Genomic DNA, 27,426 nt, shown 5'->3' with positions numbered 1-27,426 from the left:
TCAGAAATAGCTTAAATATTTAATTTAATTAATTATTAAAATATATTCTAATATAGTCTATATAATAGATAAGATTATTTATTATATTATTAATTTATTTAAGATTTATTTTATTATTATTATTTAAATTTATTATTATTTAAAAAAATTATTAGATTTTTTTTTTATATTTAATAGTTCTGGTCTTCTTATATATTATAATATTAATTAAATAAATTTTTATATTAATAAATTAATTTTAAGAAATAGCTATATTTTTATTCTTATTAAAAAGTTTATTTTATAATATTTTAAAAAGTAATCTATTATTATATTTTTTTTATTAAGATTAAATATATTATTTAGATATTAACTGTTCAGAAAATATTCTAGTTTTAATTATTATTTAATAAACTTTATTTTTAGTAAAATAATATAATATAAATTATAATATCTTGCTCAGCTGTTATTCAGATTTATAATTAGAATATTATTATTTTAATATATAATCCAGAATATTATACTTATATTAAATATATTTAGATTAAATATTATTTTATTAGACAGATTATTACTGCTAATAATATTAATTTTATTTATATTTTAATTAAAAAATAAATAATAAATAAATTAATTAAATTACTTACACCTGCAATATTTACTTATTTTATAAAGATATTAAAAATAAAAATTTATATATAAAAAAAATATTAGAAATAATTTTATTTATTTATATTATCTATAAAATTTTAAATTAGAGAAATATTAGACTATATTATATAATATTATATTATTAATTATATAATTTAATATTTTGCTGATATATTAAGTAGGCAGCTGTCTCTAGCTAGTTGAATCTATTAATCTTCTGCTCCCTTGCATCCTTTGTATACTTATATCTAATCTTAGATATTTTTGATAGTTTATATAATAATTGTTTTTATTAAATTAAGCTTTATATTAATTCTTCTGTTAATAATTCTTAAGCTTTAGCTAATAAGAATAATATAAAATAATGTTTATAATTTAGAAAGAAAGAGCCTATTCTTATAAATAAAAATATATAATTATTCAGAGTCAGCTTTCTTAGAAGTAGTAATTATTTTTAATTAATTTAATTATATAAGATATAAATTGAGACTTTAATTATATTATTCATCTGTTCTATAACTTTAACAATTTTTAAATAATAGATTATAAAGGGTCTTCTGTTAAATCTTTATTGATTAAAATATTTTTAATTATGTTTTATTTATAAATTTCATGTATATTTTATATCCTTTAATTAAATATAATAAATTTAGAAATTTTATATTTTTTATTAGTAGTTATACAACAATTTATATGATTCTTTTTTTATTAATCTCTGTTATAGACTTCAAAATTATTTCTTTTAAAAATTAATCTATTATTATTAAAATATTTCAACAGTCTTTATTTTTTTAATAGATTAATAACAAAATCTATAGTAATATTTTTCTATATTTAATTAAATATAATTCATAGCTTTAGTAGTCTCTTTTTTTCTAGAATTTAATATAATTATAGATATTATAGTTTTTTATAAATTTTTATATATTATTTAAGATTATAGATCAGAAATATAATTAGCTGATTAGAATATATATTATTTTATAATTAAAAAATTCTAATAATACTAAATTATACGTACATGAAGTAATATTTATATAAAGAAATTTAAAACTTAAAACTTATTTACTTCTCTTAAATTAGATATATATTCTATTTATTAATATATATTTAATAATAAATATTTTAAATTCTAGTTAAAGTAAAAACTCTTTCTATTCTTAAAATAATACTTGAATTATTGTTTAATATAATTTATTATTATTCTAAATATGTCTTTAGATCTTTATATTTTTATATAATATCTATTGTAATTTATTTATAATCTTTGTTAAGATAAATAAAAGAATAGTTATATTTATTAATTTATTTAATTAAAAAAATAATCAGATTATACAGCTCTAAAAATAATTATTCTTATTTATAAATATATTCTATTTATATTATAATAAGATATCTGTCTGTTTATGTTTATTTTTATTTTATTAAAATTAAACTAGTTTAAAAATAGAGATTATTATATATAATATTTAATTAAGTTTCTTAAACCCTTTTTTTAGATTTTTATAATTCATTATTATTTAAAGATTTTATATAAATTATGATTTAATATTTTACTATTGAAGATATTATATAATAAGAAGAACTTTTTTATTATAGATTAAATAGTTATATTTTCTAATATAATTCATTCTAAGAAATATAGATAAAATTATAATATAGTATTATTATTATATTATAAATCTTTCTTTCTATATTATAGTCAGATAAATCTGTTTTTATAATTATTATATACTTAAAAAATAAAATAGAATTAGAATCTGACTAAGAAAGAATATATTTTTTAATTTATTACAAATTATCTGATAATCTGATATTTATATAAAAATAATGTTTTTTTATATTAATTAATTTAGAAATTATATTATCTCTAAGAAATTTCTAATAAATTATTTATTTAAATTAGTAAAGTCTAAAAATTCTTGTATTTTCTTTATAATTATTAGAGATTTCTATTCTTAAATAATCTAAATTTATATTAAATTTATTTAAATCTTTTCTTCTACTTATATAATAAATCTAAAATATTTAACTTTTTTTAAATTTATATTTTTTAATATTCAGATATACTTCTGCTTTGTTTAGCTTGATAAAAACTTTATATATATATTTTGGATATTAGTTTAATGAGCTACTTAAATATATAAGTATATTATTTATATCAATTAAATAAGATTTATTAAGATACTCTCTCAGAGCCCAGTGAATAAACTTTTAAAAAATATTTAAAATATTAATAAAATTAAGGAAAATTATTAGTTATTTATATAGTCTATATCTTATATAAAAGATTATTAGTTAACCCCCATCAAGTATTTTATAAATGAAAGACAGAGAATATTAATTCGTCTTAATAATAATATTTAGTATATAATAATATATATAAGAATAAAGTATTTCTTCTAATTCTTTCTAAAAATAATAAATATTATAGTAAATAAACAACTAATTTTGATCATGCCTTTATTTAATAATTTTATCAGTATTTTTTACAGTACTAGTAATTTATTGTGAAATATATTATATAGAACATTTTATAATATTTAATAATTCTATTTATTTTTTTATATTAATTTAATTTTATAATCTATATCTTTATTATAATAAGATAATAGTTTATTTATAAAGAAAAGTTCAAAAATTTAAAGAAAACTATAATAATATTTAGACAGTTTTATCTAAAAAATAAAAATAGATAAATAATCTTAAAATAAGAATTTTTTAAATATAATTTATTATAATAATAAATATTTTAAGATTTTTGATTTTTATATATTAATATTATTATATATATACACTTATAACAGCAGCTGAGATTTAAATAATCTTTATTTTTTTTAAAGAAAATTAGATTATATAATTCTAGTTTTAATTATATTAAAATATAATTACTTTTATTTTAGCTTTAGTTATATATTATATTTTTTTATTTGAAATAACTCTAAAATAAGATTCTATGTAAGTCTACTTTATAAAATATAAAAAAGGCTTTTTTTAAGTATATCTTTATATTTAGATAAATTTATATATCATATACTGGATATTCTATCTGTTTAGTTATTTTTTTTATTAATTAAAAAATAATCTGGATTATTAATAATTTCTTTTATTATATAAATATTTTATTGATTACTTTATAACTTAGACAGCTGCTGTTTATTAATATTTATATTATAATATTATAATCTAGTAGTACTTATATTATATAAATGAATTATATATATATATTTTTAAAAAACAATTTTAATTAAATAATATTCTCTTATTATTAATATTTTCTGATATATAATTTTATATAATGTTTTCTTTAATTTTTTATTATTTAAGGTTTAACAGACTATTATAGTTATTTTACTTAACTTATTTTTATATTCAAAACAGAGTTCTTTTTTTTCTTCAATTCTTCTTCTAAAATTTATCGCGAGATAATTTCTTTTCCAAAAAAAATCTTTTTTTTTAAATTCTTTATATAAAAAGCTATAATCTAAATTTTAAAAATATTAATTTTAATTAATATAATATTTTAATTTATTTTATTTAGATTATTGATATAATAAATATTATAATTAATCTTAAGGTATTAATTATAGTATTTTTATATAAAGTATCTTTTTTATTTTAATTATATTTTTAATAATTATTTAATACATAGCTGTATTAAATTTAGATCTTTTTTAATTAATTAATTAATTAATATTATTAATAATAAGAAGACTTTTATTAAACTTATTAAAAGCTTTTCTAAACTCTTTTTTCTTTATTTTATTATTATAATTTATATAAGAGTCTTTCTTTTTATATTCAGATCTTTAAATAATTCATTTATTAGTTAAAATAGATTATTTTATTATATAATTTTGTTTATTTCTATTTAAATATATTTCAGCAAAATATATATTATTTAATATTCTTATAAAAATAATTATAGATATAGTAAATCTTTTTTATTTTATTTATAAAATATTCTTTATTAATTAAGAACTTTATATAAAGTTTCTTATATAAAATATATATTTTAAGATTTCTTTTAAAGAAGAATTTAAGATTAGAAAAACAAGCTTAAAAATATATTATTAAGTATTAAATAAAAGATAGTATTATCAGTATAAGTAATAGTATAGAATATTATTATAAATTCTTTAATTAGATTTTTAACTAAGCTTTTATTATTTAATAATCTTATTATTTTTAATTAAAATATATTTATTAATTATTTAAATCTATATATAGAGTATATACTACTTATATAAATTCTTAAATAATATTATAATTATTATCAATTATTAGATTAAGAGAATTTATTATTTTTTATATTAAATATTCCTTAATTATCAAGAGATCTTTATTTAATAATAATTAATTTCTAATATTAGAAAAGTAATTAAATTATACTAATCTAATAGTCAATTATTAATACAGCAGATAATAATTGAAAAGAATATTTAAATTATATTCTTTTATTTTTTTTATATAGTGCTATTTCTCATTTTATTATTCTTTTAATATATCACGCAGGCATTGCCAAGTATTTGGGATTTGGAGGGTTCGTACGAGAACCCCATAACAATAATAATATCAAAGATAAAAAAGATATTATATTCTATGATATCTTAAGATTTTAAAACATTTTAAATTATATAACAAGAGATCTGTTATAGTAAAGTCTTATTTATTATATTACAGACTTTAAGATAGATCTTAATATAATAATATTATTTTTTTATATTTATAATAAATATTTTTATTAACTATATCTTTATTTTAATAGCTGGACAGAACCTCTAGTAATAAAAAACAATCAATATTAGATAATTAAAATTTATAAGACAAAGAAGATAATATATATAAAGAAAAAATAAATTCTTTTTATAAAATTAATTAAATTTAATATTTAAATAACTTATATAATTATTAAGAATAAAAAGATAATACTGACTTATTATTTTTAAGTATATATATAAATATTAAAATGTTAACATGAATTAAAAATAAGATTATTATTTATTTACCTACTTATAATTATTAATACTAATCTATTAATTATCAACAATAGCTGTGAGACCGCAACCTAGGGGAGTTGTTGCCACTGAGCCAAAAGACTAACATTACCCGCAGTTACCTGCGGACCCTAGAATCCCATATATATACTCAGGTACACCCGGGAGGAGGCGGGCTTCACCCTTGTAAGTATGCATATCCCGCGGGTATCATCCCTTACAATAGCTTTGTACAAAGGATGCAAGGGAGCAGAAGATTAATAGATTCAACTAGCTAGAGGCGGCTGTCTACTTAAGATATTAGTAAAGTATTAAGTTATATAATTAATAATATAATATTATATAATATAATTTAATATTTTTCTGACTTGAAATTCTATAGATAATATAAAAAAATAAAATTATTCTTAATATTTTTTTTATATATAAAATTTTATTCTTAATATCTTTATAAAATAAATAAATATTATAAATATAAATAATTTAATTAATCTATTTATTATTTATTTTTTAATTAAAATATAAATAAAATTAATATTATTAGTAGTAATAATCTATCTAATAAAATAATATTTAATCTACATATACTTAATATAAATATAATATTTTAAATTATATAATAATATAATAATATTTTAATTATTAATTAAAATAATAACTAAATAAGATATTATAATTTATATTATATTATTTTATTAAAAATAAAATTTATTAAATAATAATTAAAATTAAAATATTTTTTAAATAGTCAGCGCCTGAATAATATATTTAATTTTAATAAAAAATATATAATAATAAATTATTATTTAAAATATTATAAAATAGATTCTTTAATAAAAATAAAGATATAATTATTTATTAGAGCTAATTTATTAATATAAGAGATTATTTAATTAATACTATAATATATAAAAAAATTACAATTATTAAATATAAAAAAGAAATAAGATTTAATAATTTTTTTAAATAATAATAAATTTAGATAATAACAGTAAAATAAATCTTAAAAAAATTAATAATATAATAAATAATTTTATTTATTATATAGATTATATCAGAGTATCTTTTAATAGTTAATTAAATTAAGTATTTAAAATATTTTTAATATATTTTAATTTTATTAGCTATAGTAAGATCTTCAAGATTTTTAATAATTAAAATAATCTTAAGATTATATAGAATTAGAGAAAATTTATAATTCTTAAAACTAAATTATTTTAAAATATTAAAAATATAATATTTTTATAAGACTATAATATTTTTAATTTAATAAATAAGATCTATATTAAGAAATTACTTTATATAACTATTATTAATATATTTAAAACTTTTATTAATTATATCTTTAACTTTTTTAATATAGGTTAGATTAAATAATAATAATAAGATATTATTAATATAAATAAAAATATAAATATTATTATAAATAAATATAATATAATCTATATATATATATATAAATTTTTGTAAAATAAAAAAATTATAAAATAATATATATTACTCTCTAAGTAACTGCTTTAAATTATAAATAATTTTAAAAGATAATTTATAATAATCTGATTTTTTAAAGCTTTTTAAAAATTAAATATAAAATAGCTTATATAATTTAATATTTAAAAAAATAATTATAATATTAATATTATATAAATATTATTTAAATTTTATAATTAATATAATAAATATCTTTAGACTTATTAATTTTATAATAATTATATAGATTTTATATATCTTAAAGTTCTTATTTAATTATTATTTATAATTTTTAAATATAAAATATATTTTATAAATATTATTAGATTTAATCTATTATATTTAATATATTAATAAAGATCTTATTTTTTTTCTGTAAATAATATAAAAGATTTCTAAATAAAAATATTATTTAATCTTATAATAAATTATATTATATTATTTTATTAATTTTTTATATAATATAATATCTAGTGATAAGAATAAAAGATATTTTTTATTATATAATTTTAATAAGATAATATTATTATATAATATTTTATTTAAAATAATAATATTAGTAATATTAGCTATTAAATTAAATAAGATATTTATAATATATAACTATTTTAGAAAATTAATAAAATTAATATTTTTATATAAATTAAAATCTATTTATAAAATTATAATATATAATTATATATATTCTAAAACTTTTAAACTTAATTTCTTAATTCTTATAAATTATTAAAAAAATTAATTTAAAATCTTAATTTAAGTATTAGACTGTTTTATATAATAAAATAAAAAAATATTTAATAAATTAATTTTATTATTATTAATAATCAGTAATCTTTTAACTACTGATATTAATATTAAAAAAAATAATTTAAATTAAGATTTTAATATAAGATCTATTACTGGATCAGTTATATATATATTAATAAAAAATATAAAATTATAATAAAAAATAATATATTAGTTATTTTATATTCTCTAAGTTATAAAAAATTACTAATAATTAATTAATTAAATTTAATCTATAATCTTATTATCTAGAACTAGATAAAAGAATTAATAATAATAAATTTAGATTAGTTATTTTATATAAATAAAAATTTAAATAAAATATATTAATATTTTTTAATACTTTAATTACTACCCAGAGAATTAATTAAAATATTATCTAATTTATATTTAATATTTAGAGATAATAATATAAAAATAGACTTTTTATAAAAAATAATATCTTTGATTAAAATAATCTTCTTTAATTTTAAATTATAAATTTTATATAGATTCTTATTATAACTAATAAATTAATCTTTATTTATTTTAAAGTCTAGTTTATCACAGACTTTCTCTAATATAAAATATTAGTATTAATAATCTAAGATTCTTTAATAAGAAATATTAGATTAAATATTATATAGAATCTTGTAAGATATTATATTAATAATATTAGTAATAAATATATTTTTAATATATTTAAATATTTATATAATATAATGTTATAAAAATCTAAATAATTAATTCTTTATTATTATAAAGATAATTAATTTTATTAGATAATAATTCTTAATTTTAATTATTTTATTAAAAATAAATTAATAATATAAAGCAGAATTTTAAATAATATTCTTAGATTTATAATAATTTTTTAAAAGACTATATTTTAATATATTATCTATATAAAAATATTTAATTAATATTTTAAATTAAATAGACAGATAATTGTACAGTAAAATAAATTTCTTAAATATATTTATATAATTATAAAAATCCAGTAATATTAATTAGTATAATTAATATAAATAATAAAATAAAAAATATTAATAAAATCTTTTATAAAAATTAGTTTATAGATATCTATAGAAATAAAATCTCTTAATTTAAACTTAATATAAGAGTGTGTGTTGAGGTAGTGTAAATAAAGTATATCTATCGCGAAGTCAAGATAATGTCTGTATTATTTAAAGTATTATTACTAGTCTTCTATCTAGCTTCTCTCGCGGATAGATATATCCGCAAGAATTCTGTGAATTATATATTATACTAGTATAATTACTTCGCGAGGAACCGCCTTCGCAGTATAGGTATTCTTTGTGATATATTATATCGCAAGGGGTATAAGGATTACTATCCTTACACTTAATATTTTATATCTTTTTATTAATAAATAGAGTATAATCTTTATTTTTAAAATATAATTTATATAATCTCTAAAATATTCTCTTTAATATTTATATATTAATTATATATTTTATTAAGTTATAAAGCTTGTGCTCGAAGATATAAATAATCTAATAATAAATTAAATAAATTAAGATTAATTTTAAATTTAAAAAAATTATAACAGCAGTAATAAAAAATAAAAATTTAATAAAATTAAATTTTTTTAATATTTATATAAGATAATTAATTTATTTTAAGATATTTAATTAAGTAGAACTTATATTATTAATAATAAAAAAATAATAATAATTAATTGAAATATATCTATAATTTTTATATTTATTATTAATATTAATAAATATTATTATATTATCTAATTTAAATTTTATTTTAAGACTGTCTCTGATAAATTGATAGATTAAGAAAAGATTATAAATTAAGATTAAAATATATTAAATATTAGTAAATCTTAAAAAATCAAGCTAGATTAAATAATTAATTTAAATAAAAAAATTAAATATAATATTATTATATTTCTAAGTTTAGAATATTAAGTTTATAACTATATAAATTAATATAATATATATAAAATAATTAATAAAACTTATTTTTAAAAATATTATATAATATAATAATTCTAAATTAATTATTTAGAGATTTAGATTTTTTATAGACTTTTTAAATTATTTTCTAATATTATAAAAAAAATCTAATTTATTAATAATAATATTAATAATAATAAATAATTTTATAAAAATATTAATATTAATATCTATATTATTAAAAATTTTAATAATATTAATATTTAGACTATTATAATTTATACTTAAGATATTTATGAAAATTAATTTAATAGAGATATTAATAACTAATTCTGAAGTATTATTATTAATTATATTAATTAAAAAAATATTATATTTTTTATTATATTTATAATCTTTATTATAATTTTATTTATTATTTTTAATTTTAATTTTATTTTTATTATCTGTTTTATAATAACAGTTACTTAAGAAATAATTATTATAAGATTAATAATAATTATATTATATAAAATTATAATTTATAAAATTAGAGATTTAAAAGATTTTAATTAATTAAGAATTAAAATTATTATAATCTCTGTTATAATCTCTACTATAATTATAATTCTGTTTTTAATTATATAATATAATAATTATATTATTAATAAGATATATTAATAATATTTTTTAATTATATTTAAAGACAGTAAATTCTTAATAAATATTATATAAATTAAATTACAAGAGATTATTACAGCTAATTAAGATTAGAAATTATTGTATTATAAAATTATTTTATAAAATAATTTAAAAATATATAAATTTAACTTAGTCAGATAGTTTAGCTATTTTACACAGACTATTTATAATATTAAAAATTCTTAGAATAAGATTTATTCTTAAGAATATTCTAAAAATACTAATTTTTAATTTCTAGTATTTATATTAATAATTCTTCTTATTTAAAGAAGTTCTGATTATAATATAACTTAAAAGAATCTTAATTATTTTAAGATTAAACTTAATAAAATTCTTATTCAATATATTAAAAAAAATCTCTAAAAATTAATAATTACTCAGAGATTATATAGCAACATAAAAAAAATTAAAGAAATATTTATTAAAAAAATAAAAATATATGATTAAAATAGACTAGAGTGGCTAACAGCCAGGTCAGATCAGATTAATTAGAATTTTTATATCTAATCATCAGATTATAATTAGATTAAGAAAATCTTTATATCTGATTATAATATAGCTAAAAATCAGATAATTAATTAGTTTAATTATTTTTAGTATTAAGATCTATCTACTATATCTTTTTAAATTTTAATATAATTAAGATATATTTAAATTAAATAATTATTAATCTGACTATTTTTATTATTATCTAAAAATATATAAAAAGAAGCTTTTTAAATTAAAAAAATATAATTAAAAAAGAAATTAGTATCTTTTTTATTATTATTTATTAGAAATAATAAGTAAATTCTAATTATATTAATAAACTTCAGCTTTTTATAAAATTATTATTCTTATAGTAAAAAATATATATAAAAATATATAATTATTATTTTATTTTAGTTATATATCTTAATTATATTATATAAAATATTAAAAGAATTATATATTAATTATTAATTTAAATACTAAGAATAAATATATTATTTTTATTTTATTATTTCTTTTAGATTAGATTATTCTTAGATTTATAAATAAGATATAGCTTAAAGAGCTATTAATAAAATTAAAAATAAATAAATAATTAAGAAGATTATAAATAATTAAATTATTAAAATAAAATAGATTAAATAAATTAAATAAATTAAATAAATTAAATAAATTAAATAAATTAAATTAAATAAATTAAATAAATTAAATAAATTAAATAAATTAAATAAATTAAATAAATTAAATAAATTAAATAAATTAAATAAATTAAATAAATTAAATAAATTAAATAAATTAAATAAATAAATAAATAAAATAAATAAAATATATTAAGTTTATATTATAATATTATAACTCTTATAAAAGATTCTGTAAAAACTTTTTATAAATTCTTTTTATAAATATCTATTTTTTATTTTAATTTAATCTATTTTGAGCAGCTCTATTTAAAAAAAAAAGATTATTTTATAATTTTAGACTCTAGATATAAATTTCTATTTATTAAATTTATTAAAATAAATAAAGTACAGCAGATATCTTAATTATATATTAAAATATAATAGATTATATTTATATAAAATTATATCTTAAAATAAAATAAACTATTTTTAGAGTTTTCTATTTTTATTTTTTTATATTTATTATTTATAAAATAATTTTAGAATTATAAATTAATTATAGTTATCTAATTTATTTTTAAAAAAATATTATTAAGTCTTTTTTATCTATTTCTTTGATTTTTATAAATAATAATATCTAAATTAAGATAAGCTTCTTAAGTCAGATTTTATTTTCTTTAAATCTTGAGATTATATATATTATAAAGAATCAGAAGATTATTTTATATTTAGCTTTTTTAAAAAAGCTCTTTATTTTTTAAAATTAATAATAAAAGATAATCTTTTCTAAAGATTATATATAAGCTTAAAAACTATTATTTTACTTTAATTAGAAAAAGTTATTAATAATATAGAATAGTTTTTAAAAAGATATATTATTTCTCAATAAAATTTTTTATATTTATTATATTATATATCTTTATATTTATAATATTCAGAAATTAAAAACTTAGAAACTAGTTTTATAAGCTATTATTTTTAGAAAAATTATAAAAAGAAATTATTATTAATTATATCTAAATAAGTAATTAGTTAGATACTGAGTAAAGAAATATTATAGATATTTATTTATTTTTTTAAAATAAATTTTTTTTAATTATTATTTTTCTTTAGATCTCTATAATTTATAATAAATAGGATTTTTAAAATTAAATCTTATATTTTATAATTATTTATTATTTATTATTTTAAATTATTAAGTATATCTAATTTAAATAAATAATTAATCTTATTATTTTATCTCTCTATTAAAAATTAAATTTTTCTTATTAAATATAAATTAAAGAATATTTTATAAAATTATCTAAAGATGTATATATATAATTATTATTAAAATTCTTAGATATTAAATAAATATTAATTATAATAGACTACTAAATTAGCTTTAATTAGAAAATATTTTTTATTTTAATTAAATATTTTTTAATAGAAGATATAAATTATTATAAAATTTTATTAAATTTTTAATTAATATCTAAATCTTATATTAATAAAAATCTAATTATAATTATTCTATTAATCTTATATAAATATAATCTTATTTATTAATTATTAGATATAATAATTAATAATATTAATAATAATAATATAATATTTAGTATAATCTTAGCTAAACTTTAAATATAACTTAGTTAAAGTATTTAATTTTATAATATTTTAATTAATTCTAATTTTTTAAAAATTATTTAAAATTAATATTATATTCTCTGTCTTATTTATATAATTTAGCTTATAATTAATATTTTTTTATAAAAACTTTAGATTAAGATCTTAAATACTATTATTAAATATATATAGAAAAATAATAATAAAAATCTTAAAATCTTTTTTAATATTTTAAAAATCTTTAAGAAAATATATCTTAAAAGCTATTTATAAAAAATTAATATAGAATTTTTTTTATAAAAAGTTTTTAAAATTTTTTTATTAGCTAGTTTATTATATTAATTTTTAATTATAGATTTAGAAAATTATATAATTTATAAATATAAATTTTTAATATTATAAAAAATTCTTATTTATTTAATAATTTAAATCTAACTTAATTTATTATTTTTTTTAATTATAAAATCTGCTGAAACTTAATCTATTTTATAGTTTATTAAATATTTAATTTTTATTAAATAATTAAAAGTTTTATTCAGTACTGTAAGTATAATAATATTAATTATTTTTATTTTATTATAATTAAATAAAAATAAATAGAATATTTTCTTAAGCTTTTATATTTTTTTTTTATTTTTTATCTCTCTAAGAATAGTAGATCTATTATTTATAAAATTTATAATATTTATAATAATCTCTTTAATTATCTGAATTATTTAATTAATAAATTAAAAAAAAATAGATATTTTAAAAAAAGAAGATTCTTAAGAATTTATATAATATATATTAAAAGCTCTGAAAATATTATTATTATATTTATTAAATAAAAACTATATTTATATAATTATAATTATTCTAGACTTAATATTAAAACTTAAGAAATTTAAGAAAAATATATAGCTAGATAATAATATTAACTAATATTATAAATATTAAATTATTATTAAGAGAATATTCTTTTTTTATTATAATTAGAATCTAATAATTAATATACTATTAATAGTCTTTAAATTATTATTAAATTTAAATAAAATTTTTTATAATATTTTTAAATATTAGAAACTTTTATCCGCAGCTAAGATATATAAAGAATTTAAAATATATCTAAATATTAAAAATATATAGCTTTTTAAAATATTTTTAATTAAGTTAATATAATTCTAGATATTATAAAATATATTAATATTCTTATTTATTAAATATTCTGCTATAATTAGTTTTCTATTTTTTATTAAATAATTAGAGATTTCCTCTTAACTATAATTAATAATATTAATATTAAATATTCTTTTTTAATAATTTTTAAAATATTTATTATTATTATCAGAGCTGCTTTTATTTTAATATAATTAAAATAATTATACTTTAAATATATATTAATTATTTTATTATAAATAAGAAGTATTAGAATATACTTAATAATCTTAATCTAAATTTAATTATTTTTATATTTAAAAAATAAAAAAAAAATAAGATAATTATTATCTTTTATATTAATAAAAATAAGAATATAAATAATCTTAAAAATAACTTAAAGAATAAATTATTATTAAAATTAAAAAAATTAGTTTTATTTAAATCTTTAATTATTATATATATTTAAATAAAGATAAAAACTTAATTTTTATTTTTTTTATTTTAGATTCTATAAAAGTCTTTTTTAGAGTATAATATATTTCTTAAAATAATTAATTAAGCAGATTAAGTAATAGACTATATTTAAAAAATATTATTATATTTATATTATAATTAAATATATATTATATTTTATATATTATCTATATAAAAAAAATATATTTATTATAAATTAATCTATAATTATTAATTTATTTATTATATGTGATTTTTCTGATCAGCAGATATAAATAATTATAATAATAATTATATCTTAATCTAATCTTAACTATATAATTAAAATTCTTTTATATCTTAATCTAACTATTAGATTATGGCCAGGTTAAGATTAAGATATAACAGTCAGATTAAGCCACTCTAAAATAGACTATTTTAAATTAATAAAATAAAATAAATTAATAATAAAATTATAATATTAAAAAAAGATAATAGTCAGATATTATAAAATATATTTAATAAAAAATATATTTAAGTAGTTATAATCGCGAGAAGAGAGCTTAAAAAAATTAAAAAAAATTAAAAATAATAATAAAATTAATTAGATATTAAATCAGAGTAGAATATTTAGTAAAGTCTGATAGAATTAAATCTAATACTAAGTAAAAAAATTTAAAATCTATATAAAAAATATAAGAGAGCAGAAGATTAATAGATTTAATTAATTAGAGACGGCTGTCTACTTAAGATATCAGCAGGATACTGAGTCATGTGATTGATAATATGATATCACGTAATATAGTCCAACAAGCTTTAATTTACTTCTGCTGTATCTTATGATTTTTATCTATAAAAATAATATATAAACATAATATAATTTCTGCTATATTAATTATAATAATTAAAATAATTGTTTTATAATGTTTAGATTATATAAATCTTATATTAGTTTTATAAGATTTATTATTATAAATAATCTTTATAATTAAAGCTACTTATTTTATTTATATTATAAATATTATATTTAAGATTTATGTATTTTTATATAATATTTTTTAATTTATTTAAACTATTAACTTATAATACTAAGCTTCTTATATTTTATAAATTAATAATTAAAATATTAAAAAAAATTAGTTAATTCAGTATTTATTAGTAAAGATATTATTCTTAATATTCTCTAATTTTAATTTTAATAATAAAAAATCTTTATAGGATATTAAATTTTTATAATAATAAATAAATAATTTTATAAATCTAATTTAAGAATTTAATATTTTAATTTTTATTTATTATTCTTTAATAACTTTCTTTAATTTATCTCAATTTAGGTATAATATCTAATTTTTTTACAATATTTATCTTAATATCAAATACTGTAGTATATACTTACTTAGAAAAAAATTATGGCACTACTCTGTATAATATTTGCCTGAAATTCAAGGCCCCCGATTCTTTTTCAAGAAACGAAACTATTCATTATATAATAATTCTTAATTATATCTAGTATATATTCTAACAAAAAAGAAAGTTAGCCTTAAATTCAGGCAGCGAGTAAAAAAATTCAAGTTGTGTAAGAAGATAAACCCACCGGGGTTAGGTGAGCCGCCGCGAGATTAGGTGAGCGTTCACCCGGGGTCGGCTGACCTGTAGTCACATTTGTTGGGGTCCCCTTGCAGGCGACCTCGGAGCGCTACCATAGCGCTCGGTTAGAGAAGGGGTGTTGTATTGCAGAACTTTGGGGTTGGGCATGGGGGAGACCAGACTATTCCTCCTCCAACGCTATCTCTGGAAGGCGGTCTAAGCCCTAACGATAAGCTAGCGCGACCAGCGGTGAGCTAATTGGGTGGAGAATACTAAATATTATTTATTCAATTTGATCTAAGAGCACAATACATAAATCCATTCAGTTGCATAATATCGAATCGAAGTCACTTTTGGGTCACTTTTGGTCCTGTGTGCAACACAACAAGATGCCAAACAATCAGGATATGGATTATTCGCAATCAAAGGATGCTTACGGGCTAGATTCAAATGCCAGCGTACCTTCAGAGCTATCAAAAAAAGAAGTCACACCACAAACCTATGGAGCAAGCTCCAGCGGCTCCTTGTCTATCCCCGGTGAAAACAGAAATGCAGATTCCAGCGACAGTTTACTTGAATCAGGAGATCAGGATTCTGGAAATATTCTCCCTAGGGATATACAATTAAAAACACCCACTTATGATTATGCCTTTGAGAAATCAATGAGCCACGCAGAAGCAAAGCTGTTTTACCAGCACCACCAATTTGGATCCCGCAATGGCGACTGTGAATATCCTAGTGAAATACCAGCCATGGCAACCTTGATTACCAATGATAGCGACCCAAAAGACATGGACGGCTCACCCCCGCTAATTGGATCTAGCACTTTGCAGACCTATCAAAGAAAGGATCTTTCCCAAGATGCACACCATGCAGGTGACCTTGCTGCTTTTAAGGCATTTTCCGAAGTCTATAGGACACGGCAACAAGGCCGTGAAGGAGAGGAAATCCATTTGTCCCCGCAGGAAAACTTGGAGAACGTGAGCGACGGCTCTGGGGCGATCCACGGTATGATGAACATCACAGCAGACAGCAGCACTGTCACCTCTGAACTACATGTGATTTATCGCAAGATCAGAAGTTTGCTTGACCGGCGGGCGAATTACATCCAACTGTCTTTACAAGGCCCCAACGATAACCCGAAGGATCGTCCTGATTGGGATGTTTACCCACCACCCCCAGAGCCTGCTTGGGACAACGAGGGAGACCTTGGTAAAACTAGCGAGGCCGTTCAAAGCGACCAGAAAAAACGGAAAATGGGCCAAGATATTGGCGAGGACTTTGACATGACACAGTGCTTGCCACTACCACAAGATTCCAGTTGGGTGTTTAGACTGGATGAGAATAGTGTGTACCAAGTTTATGAAAATGATGTAGCCGCTGGTTTACGACAGCCTGTGGTCAAGATACCGTCCTTAAGAGACTTCTACATGGACCTTGACGCAATCACGGATATATCAACAGATGGGCCCGCAAAGAGCTTTGCGTTCAAACGTCTGTCATACTTGGAGGGAAAGTTTCAGCTCTATGCTCTGTTGAATGAATACCAAGAAATAGCAGACAGCAAGAAAGTTCCTCATAGGGATTTCTATAATGTTCGAAAAGTCGATACGCATGTTCATCACTCGGCGTGTATGAATCAAAAGCACCTTCTTCGATTTATCAAGAGCAAGATGAAAAAGTCACCCGATGAAGTAGTCTTATTCAGGGACGGGAAACACCTGACCTTAAAGGAAGTCTTTGAGAGTATTAACTTAACCGCTTATGACTTGAGTATCGACACGCTTGACATGCATGTAGGTCTGGAGGGAATTGATCAGGGGTGTTCTGTCACTAATAAATTTACAGGCGCATACTGATTCATTTCATCGATTTGATAAGTTCAACCTCAAATACAACCCTGTTGGTGAATCGCGGTTGCGCGAAATATTTCTCAAGACAGATAATTTCATCAAGGGGAGATATCTAGCAGAGATCACTAAAGAGGTTATCTCAGATTTGGAATCCAGTAAATACCAAATGGTGGAATGGCGTATCTCAATATATGGAAGGTCAATCCAAGAATGGGACAAGCTTGCAGCCTGGGTTGTCGACAACAAATTGTTTTCTCCCAACGTTCGTTGGCTGATCCAAGTACCCCGACTCTACGATGTTTACAAGTCAAGTGGAATGATGGAGAATTTTGAGCAGGTGATCACAAATGTTTTTCAACCGTTATTTGAAGTGACGAAAAATCCGGGTAGCCACCCTAAACTTCACATATTTTTGCAGCGTGTGGTTGGATTTGATAGTGTCGACGACGAGAGCAAAGCGGAGCGGCGACTTTACAGGAAGTACCCAATTCCAAGGGAGTGGAATACCAAACAAAACCCACCATACAGCTACTGGATTTATTTCATGTTCACTAATATCGCCTCACTCAACATCTGGCGCAATAAGCGTGGTTTCAATACTTTTGTCCTGAGACCACACTGTGGCGAAGCCGGCGACCCGGACCATCTCGCAGTGGCGTTTCTCTGCTGTCACAGCATCAGTCACGGAATCCTGCTGAGGAAAGTTCCTCTACTACAGTACCTTTACTACCTGGACCAGATAGGCATTGCTATGTCACCTCTCAGCAACAATGCGCTGTTTCTAACATATGATAAAAACCCATGTGCCAATTTTTTCAAAAGGGGCCTCAATGTCTCCTTGTCTACTGATGATCCCCTACAGTTCGCCTTCACAAAAGAACCCTTAATCGAAGAGTATTCGGTTGCGGCACAGATCTACAAGTTCAGTGCAGTGGACATGTGTGAGCTTGCCAAGCATTCAGTGGAACAGAGTGGCTTTGAGCTTTCTTTGAAGAAAAGGTGGCTTGGCAGCAATTGTTGCCTGCCAGGAGTTGCAGGAAACAATGTTGCGAAAAGCAATGTCCCTGACATACGTGAACAATTCCGACATGAAACACGAATAGGGGAGCTGAAACTGTATGATTTCCTCCCTCCCTTGAAACTCCTGTTTTATGAACTAGGGTGTTGCTCCTGTGGGTAGATGATCTGACTCAGACCATTGGTGTTTAGAATTGAAAGATATGCGCGTACAGTAGATGACGCAACAATTGGACAAAGAGCTTTCACTTCTGCTGATCATCTCCCAGCGCTAGTGAACAAAAGTCAAACCAATCACAGTTCAGGTACGTCTGTGTTTATATAAGAAACTTCACCACTTTGCTCATTTAAAACATAGGGTTGTCTCAGGGCATGGGCCAAGCAAGTTGTCCAAAGGGAACCGATGAGCAGCCTAGCTATCCCAGTGTCCAACCGAGTGAAGAAAGTTCTCATGCGCAATCACGTATTGTAGAACCTGTCCTAATGAACAGCACAAGCACTGCCACTACTCTTGGGCAGCACAGTACATCCTTTGTCACCCCCGGTAGCACAGATGTAACCGCATCTGGGTCGGACTGTCTGCCGGAGCCAAAGATCTTCCCCGGTATTGTGCATGAAAGAGTTCATCGGGGTAGTATTCCAGTTCTTGAGGTGACGGGGATGGATCGGGAGGAAGGAAGTGGAAATGGGGAGTAAGAGATTCACAATGTCCCTGTAGTGCTCAAAAGTATGATGTCAGAATAGGACTGAACATCCAGGTCTACTGCCAGAATTATTGCTTCTAATTCCGGTCCTAGTGACTTTGAATTAAGCTTCATGACTTATACTAAACTAGAGCTATTAAACTTAATGCCATTATTGCAGTCTCTCTTGTATTACATTGGAAGAAATCACAGCATATAGATTCATCTAGTTTTTGTCAACTTTTTAAACTTTGTCATACGGCCCAACTTCCCTTGCGTTCACACACCCCCCATGTTCCATGGTCGCTATCCACTGCAGTAATTATAGGCCGCTTCTGAGCCCACTCTTGTATATAGAGGCGTAGAGCCAACCAACGCATGCAACCATTGATCACCACTGTTCGGTCCTTTAGACATTCTTCTGAAAGGCTGACATAACCCTTGGCATCTGTCTGCAGATCATCATGCCTAAGATCTTGTAAAGCAATTCCAGATACTCTACTGAGCTCGTGATCGTAATAACGAGCAACAGATGGGTAACCGAGTGACAAATAATTGTAGATCTGGGTCACAAATCCGTCAGTCAACTCATAATCGGGGACTTCTTCACAGCTGGATTGCGACTCTGTGTGCTTGGGCCTTTCGGAATCACCATAAAAGTTGAATGGCCGACTTTTGCATTTTGTCAAGAAAGATCTGCTTGAGGATCGCGATCCACCTCCAGTGTCTTCGGGACAGCTTCCCTTTGATCGTGGGCCTTCAGATTTAAAGTCGTTCATGTCGGATTTGCATGTGCCCATCCAAAGACCGCCATCAGAATAATCGTCATTTAAGTGATGGTTGGAATACCAAAGCCCAGGAGATTGATGGAATGCATTATGAGTGTACAGATGTTCGACGTTGCTTCCCTCACATACTGTCGTATTGGGACTCAGACTTTGAGGAAACAAAAGATCACATCCAAGCATTGGGGGGCTGAGGAATTGTTTGACCTGTGGTGATCCAGAACCAGGGACCCAGCTTTCATGGACATGATCTGTTTGTCCAGCTCTGCCAGAAGTTCGACAAGCTGTAGGCGAAAAGTGCGGCGCCTTGGTCCCAGCCATAGCACGATCGCACATCTCGGCTTCCTCTTTGTGTCTGCGCATGTAGTCGAGCTCCCAATGGAGATCTGCAGATGACGCGCGTCGGTAAATGTATGATAGAGGCACCTTAGTGCGGATTGATAGCTCATCCTCGTTTGAACAATCCTCCTCCCTATCAATGGCGAAGTGATCTACGGGCTGGTAAACTTGCTCGTTTGGAAAAGCCGCAAGGGCCTGTTCCTTCAGTTGACTTTCTGCCGAATGCGCAGCGAGAGCAAGTACATATTCGGAGTACTCCGTCTGGCGATGTACTTGCGTTGCTTCCAGCTCCAACACAGGTTCGCGGAGGGGAACAGGAGGTGATGCGGGTTGAGATGACGATCTGGATATATCAGACGCGTCACTGGAACTCGATGGAATCGCTGGAAGTTCAGGTACTCGAAAAGAGTGTCTTTTTGTTTCCTGGCGCTGTCGAAGGCTGGTATAAGAGAATCGAGATTCGGCTAACGCGCTAGTAAAGACATGTGTAGAAGAATCACCAACTATATTATGATTGCAGGACACTTGTGCTAGTTTCTCTTGTGTGCGTTCCTTGGGGGGAGTAGGTTGCTTGCCCTGTCGCCGAAATGAATGTTTTCCTGTTTCAACAAGTTGAGGTGTAAACTTTCGTGGGCCTGAAAGTGCTGTGTTTCTCTGGTCATTTGGTGCATACCCCTCAAAGATAGTTTGCACACTCTCTCGAGTCGAAACAACTTTTGATGAAGGCTTCCTACCCAATTGTGGTTTGGCGAGGGTCGGATCGTGTATAACAAGTTTTCTTGGATCTGGGTCATTGGACAGAGCACGATTGTGAGGTGACAAGGCGTATTTCCCCGGTTCAATCCAGGGTACAGCTAGACTATCTGGAGGCAGGTTTGATATTGGGCGGCTCTGTGTCTGAGACGGGTTTTCTGGAGACGATGGATCCCATCGGTGATCATTAAAACTGCGGGTGGATGTTTCAATGAGTTCGGGTATGAACCTTCTAGCTCTTTTCCCTGATGTGACACTTTGATGAGACATCACTTTTTTCACAAAAAAAGGAACAAGGAAAAGGAAAAAAGGCTCATAGGGCTGTGTTTCTCCTGTCTAGCAGCAACTTCTTTTTGTCACAATTCAAGATGAAGACCTTATTCCAATATTATTTATCACTCTATGTGATATTAGTAGTAGCAGTGGTAGTAGTACTTTACTGGGAAATTTCGGCGTTGCTGTGTGTTGGCAGGAGCGGAAGTTTGTTCTATAAGCAGAATAGATTCATAAGGAGGGCTGTTGTACTTGTGACCTATCACCCTGCTATGAATGCATGTTGGGCAGGCATTGTTCAATACTTATGCTGCTTGGTCGTTACATGTCGCTGCCAGCATGTAAGGCAGTCATGTGACAGATAATATGTCAAGCCAAAAACAGACCTTTTATCATCCTAATGGAATATTATTTGAATCTTGTTTTCTAGTTGTCAGAACCCGGTTTGGCCTGACGCCGTGATATAATATTATCTTGATCTTTTTATTATCTTACAAAGCACGTGTGAGTAAGTAATATTTAATTATTAATTTAATTATAATTTTAGGAAAATGTTGGAGGGACCCCTCTGTTTCCTGTTTGGACCCCCCGGCACTTCACCGCCTGCTGAACTAGAAAAGTAACGGTAATATAATTAGCGCAGGCTTGTTGGCGGTGGCCGCTCCGGGCCACGTGACCACACCTCCCTACTAGGTCGCCGCGATCCCTGGGCCCTCCCACCCGAATCAACCCACTCTTTTCCATTGCTTTGTGTGGCTGTTTTTGTCGGATTATAAGCCCGGGGCTTATTATTTTGAAGATATCTGGTAATATCTTATTATTTCTATTATTCTTGCTTTTATAAAGTGTTTTAAATCTAATATTATATAGATTTTTGGATTCTCTATAATATTATTTTATTTAATATATTAAATCAGTATATCTATCAGGTTCTAGAATGATAATATAAGAAATATCTGATTCTATAATACTGCTGCGCAGGCAGCTGGGATATATAGGTATAAAATCAGATATAAATAAGATATATATAAAATCATATAAGACTATATATAGACTAATGTAGATAATTATTAGAATTTATATTAATTAAAAACCAAATCTTATTCTGTTATTATATTAATTTTTTATTTTAATTAATATATTCTCTTCAGCCTGCAAAGACTGTAGTTTCTAGTAATAAATATTAATATAAAATTAAAGTAATTTTTGAATATAGTAATTTTAGCAGTAAAAGAATTAATTAATTTAATTAATTAATTTTAATAATCTCATAAATTTTATATAATTTTAAGATATTAATAATTTAATAAGATTATTAATAATTATTTCAGCTATAAACTATTAAGATATATTAATTTAATTATTCTGAATTTTCTGACAAAGCTAATATTAATAAATATTAATATAATTAGAGTGGCTAACAGTCAGGTAAGATCAGGTTAATTAGAATTTTTATATCTAATCACCAGATTATAATTAGATTAAGAAAATTTTTATATCTGATTATAATATAATTAAAAATTAGATAATTAATTATTTTAATTATTCTTAATATTAAGATTTATTTATTATATTTTTTTAAGCTCTAGTATAATTAAGATATATTTAGATTAAATAGTTATTAATCTAATTATCTTTATTATTATCTAAAAATATATAAAAAAAAGCTTTTTAGATTAAAAAAATATAATTAAAAAAAATTAGTATCTTTTTTATTATTATTTATTAAAAATAATAAGAAAATTCTAGTTATATTAATAAAATTCAGCTTTTTATAAAATTATTATTCTTATAGCAAGAAATATATATAAAAATATATAATTATTAATATTATTTTTTAGCTGTATATCTTAGTTATATTATAAAATATTAAAAAAACTATATATTAAATATTAATTAAAATATTAGAAATAAATATACTATTTCTATTCTATTATTTCTTTTAAATCAGACTATTCTTAGATTTATAAATAAGATATAGCTCAAAGAGCTATTAATAAAATTAAAAATAAATAAATAATTAAGAAGATTATAGATAGTTAAATTATTAAAATAAAATAGATTAAATAAATAAATAAATTAAATAAATTAAATAAATTAAATAAATTAAATAAATTAAATAAATTAAATAAATTAAATAAATTAAATAAATTAAATAAATTAAATAAATTAAATAAATTAAATAAATTAAATAAATTAAATAAATTAAATAAATTAAATAAATTAAATAAATTAAATAAATTAAATAAATTAAATAAATTAAATAAATTAAATAAATTAAATAAATTAAATAAATTAAATAAATTAAATAGATTAAATAAATAAAATAAATTAAATAAATTAAATAAATTAAATAAATTAAATAAATTAAATAAATTAAATAAATTAAATAAATTAAATAAATTAAATAAATTAAATAAATTAAATAAATTAAATAAATTAAATAAATTAAATAGATTAAATAAATAAAATAGATAAATAGAATAGATAAAATATACTAGATTTATATTATAATACTATAGCTTTTATAAAAGATTCTATAAAAAATTTTTATAAATTTTTTTTATAAATATCTATTTTTTATACTAGTCTATTATATTTTAAATAGCTTTATTTAAAAAAAGAGACTATTCTATAACTCTGGGCTTCAGATATAAATTTCTGCTTATTAGATTTATTATCAGATTTATAATTAGAGATTAAATCCTATTTTATTATTATACTAAGCTTTTATTTTAATCTAATATTTATTAAACAGAGTTTTTTACTTTTATTTTTTTTTATTTATTATTTATAGAACAGCTTCAGAATTATAAGTTAATTATAATTATTTAATTTACTTTTAGAGAATATTATTAAATCTTCTTCTTCTATTTCTTAGATTTTTATAAATTATAATAATATTTAAACTAAGATAAGCTTCTTAAGTTAGATTTTTTTTTTCTAAATCTTAAGATTATATATATTATAAAAATTAATCTTTTAATTTATAATAAATCTTTAATAATTTTAGTAGATTTGTTTTATAAAGAGTCTTTTTTTTTATAATACTGTATATAACTATGCTGAATATATTATAAAAGATATTACTTAATATTATTATATATACTAAATAAATATTTTAATTTATATAAGATACTTATCTTTATTTATCAGTAATGATATTATCTGTAAAGATATTATTTATAATATTATAAAGTATTATTTATAACTCTGAAAATACCTTTATTATTTTTTATTTTAATTAACTTACTAGCTGGCTGCTAGATATATCTAAAATTTGTAATTAATTTATTTCATTTTTTTAAAGATTTCTATAGATCTAAAAATTAATTTAATAATTAAAGATTAATAAAAAGAAATTTATTTTTATAATTTTTATTATTAAAAAATCCTCCTGATATTATATATAATATTAAATTAAATATTAATAAAATATTATTATAGATTTCAGAAGTTTAGAATCTATTTAATATTTTTTTATAATATTTTTTAATCTATTCAGATTAACTATCTGCTCTGTTTCTAATTCTATAATATAATTTTAATAATAAATAATATTATTAAATATTTTAGTATGTCTTTATCAGCTTCAGGACTCTCTTCTTTAAAAATATATATAAATTTATTAATATTAAGTCTCTTTATTAATCTCTTCAAGATATTAATAATTAATATATTTTTAAACAATAACTTATTTTTATTATAAAAATAAATTTTATTAAATATAATATCTCTTTCTGCTATTATCTTACTATTTTAAGAATTCTAGATAAATTATATATTTAAGATTTTAAAATTTATAGAAAATCTAATTTATATATATAATTTTAACTTAACTAGTTTAAATATAATAACTTTTTATATATATATTCTGTAATTTATTATTCTAAGATTATTTAGTAAAGATTCTATTCTGTATATTAATTTATATAAAATCTTTTAGAATATATTATTTCTTAAGATAGATATTTAATTTATAATATATATAATAATTATATATAAATATAATCAGAAATTAACTAATAATCTAGATCTAATTTAGATTAATCTTATTATTTTTATTAAAATCTTTTTTATTTATTCTATCTTGCTGTTCTGCTTAGATATTTTATAAATTATTTTATTTTTTAAAAAACTAATCTTATTCTATAATTTCTTATATCTGTTAGTAAAAAATATTTCTTAATTTAAGAATATAATTTTTAATATATATTTAAACTAATTTTCTATTTAATTTATTAGTTTTTTAATTATATTAATAATTTCTTGCTTACTAATAATATTACTGATAATATATTAATTAATTAAATTATTAATAAAATAAAAAATATAGTCTTTAATATTTATCACACGATTAAGAAAGATTAAATTAAAATAAAAATATTTAAATAATTCTTTAATAAATATTATTAATTATTTTAATATCTATTTATTTATTTTACAAAGTTTATATATCTTATAGATTTTTATTATTTCTTTAAGAATCTTAATATAATTAACTAATTTTTTAAGATATTAAATAGTATTCTTTTATATATAATCAAGATAATTATATTAGATTTCGTTAATAATTATTATTTATTATGATTATATTAATCTAGATTATATTTTTATTAATCTAAGAGATAAAAGCTATTTTTATTAATTTTTAAACTAGCTGAATAAAAAAAGCAGAAAAGATAAAAATAAAAAAGAATTAATATAAAAATAGACAAACTTGTAATTTATAAATTCTTATTAATTTAAAAAATAATTATTATTCTTATTATTCTCTGAGCCAGCAGAATAAGAAGAGTAAAAAAAATTAAAAAAAAAATAAATATTTATATTTCTCTCTTAGACTTTATTTTATTATTAAAAATAAATAATCTTAAATTAGCTGAGTAAAGAAAGTATAGCAAAAGAAAATAGAAAAAAAAATAAATATTTTATATTTTTTTAAATTTTATTTTAATATCTAAGACTAAGATTAATATAAACTAGAAATAAAATTAGACTTAATTAAAAATAATATTTAGATTAAATTAATAATAAGATTACTATAAAGTAGAGTATAAAATTAAAATAAAGAAATAAATTAAAGATTATTAATCAGATTTTCTAAAAGAAAAATAATATTATAAAATATATCTTAGACTTATTTAATTTATTTAATCTATTTTATCAGATTAACTTCTGCTGAGTTATATATATATATAAAATTATCAAATTCCCAAGAATTCTTTTTTAAATATTAATTATTTCTTCTTATATCTACAGGCTTGGTTCTCTATAGCTTATGGGCTCCGCCCCTAATATCTAGAATTAGTCTTTTTATTACTAACTTTAATTTTATAATTAAAATATTCTAAGAATTTAAGTTTATTTATTAAAAATATACTCAGTAAAAATATT

General features: G+C 19.9%; 2 protein-coding genes across 2 annotated transcripts; one reads left to right on the top strand and one right to left on the bottom strand.

Moving 5' to 3' along the window:
* The first annotated feature begins 16,531 nt into the window (after nt 1-16,531).
* BO70DRAFT_367156 (AMP deaminase) lies at nt 16,532-20,060 on the top strand. The gene is made up of 4 exons (XM_025544518.1): nt 16,532-18,122; nt 18,175-19,295; nt 19,389-19,501; nt 19,555-20,060. Exons 1-4 carry the CDS (start codon nt 16,716-16,718, stop codon nt 19,890-19,892), a joined length of 2,979 nt encoding a protein of 992 aa, XP_025394105.1. The 5' UTR covers nt 16,532-16,715; the 3' UTR covers nt 19,893-20,060.
* Nucleotides 20,048-22,307, bottom strand: BO70DRAFT_367154 (uncharacterized protein). Its single transcript, XM_025544517.1, has one exon. It carries the CDS (start codon nt 22,024-22,026, stop codon nt 20,134-20,136), a length of 1,893 nt encoding a protein of 630 aa, XP_025394104.1. The 5' UTR covers nt 22,027-22,307; the 3' UTR covers nt 20,048-20,133.
* Nucleotides 22,308-27,426: the final 5,119 nt, after the last annotated feature.

The sequence above is a fragment of the Aspergillus heteromorphus genome (genome assembly GCF_003184545.1).
Source record: "Aspergillus heteromorphus CBS 117.55 chromosome Unknown BO70scaffold_83, whole genome shotgun sequence".
NCBI classification, from domain to species: domain Eukaryota; kingdom Fungi; phylum Ascomycota; class Eurotiomycetes; order Eurotiales; family Aspergillaceae; genus Aspergillus; species Aspergillus heteromorphus.
The sequence above is the reverse complement of the archived record's forward strand: the minus strand, read 5'-3'. Positions and strand labels throughout refer to the sequence as shown.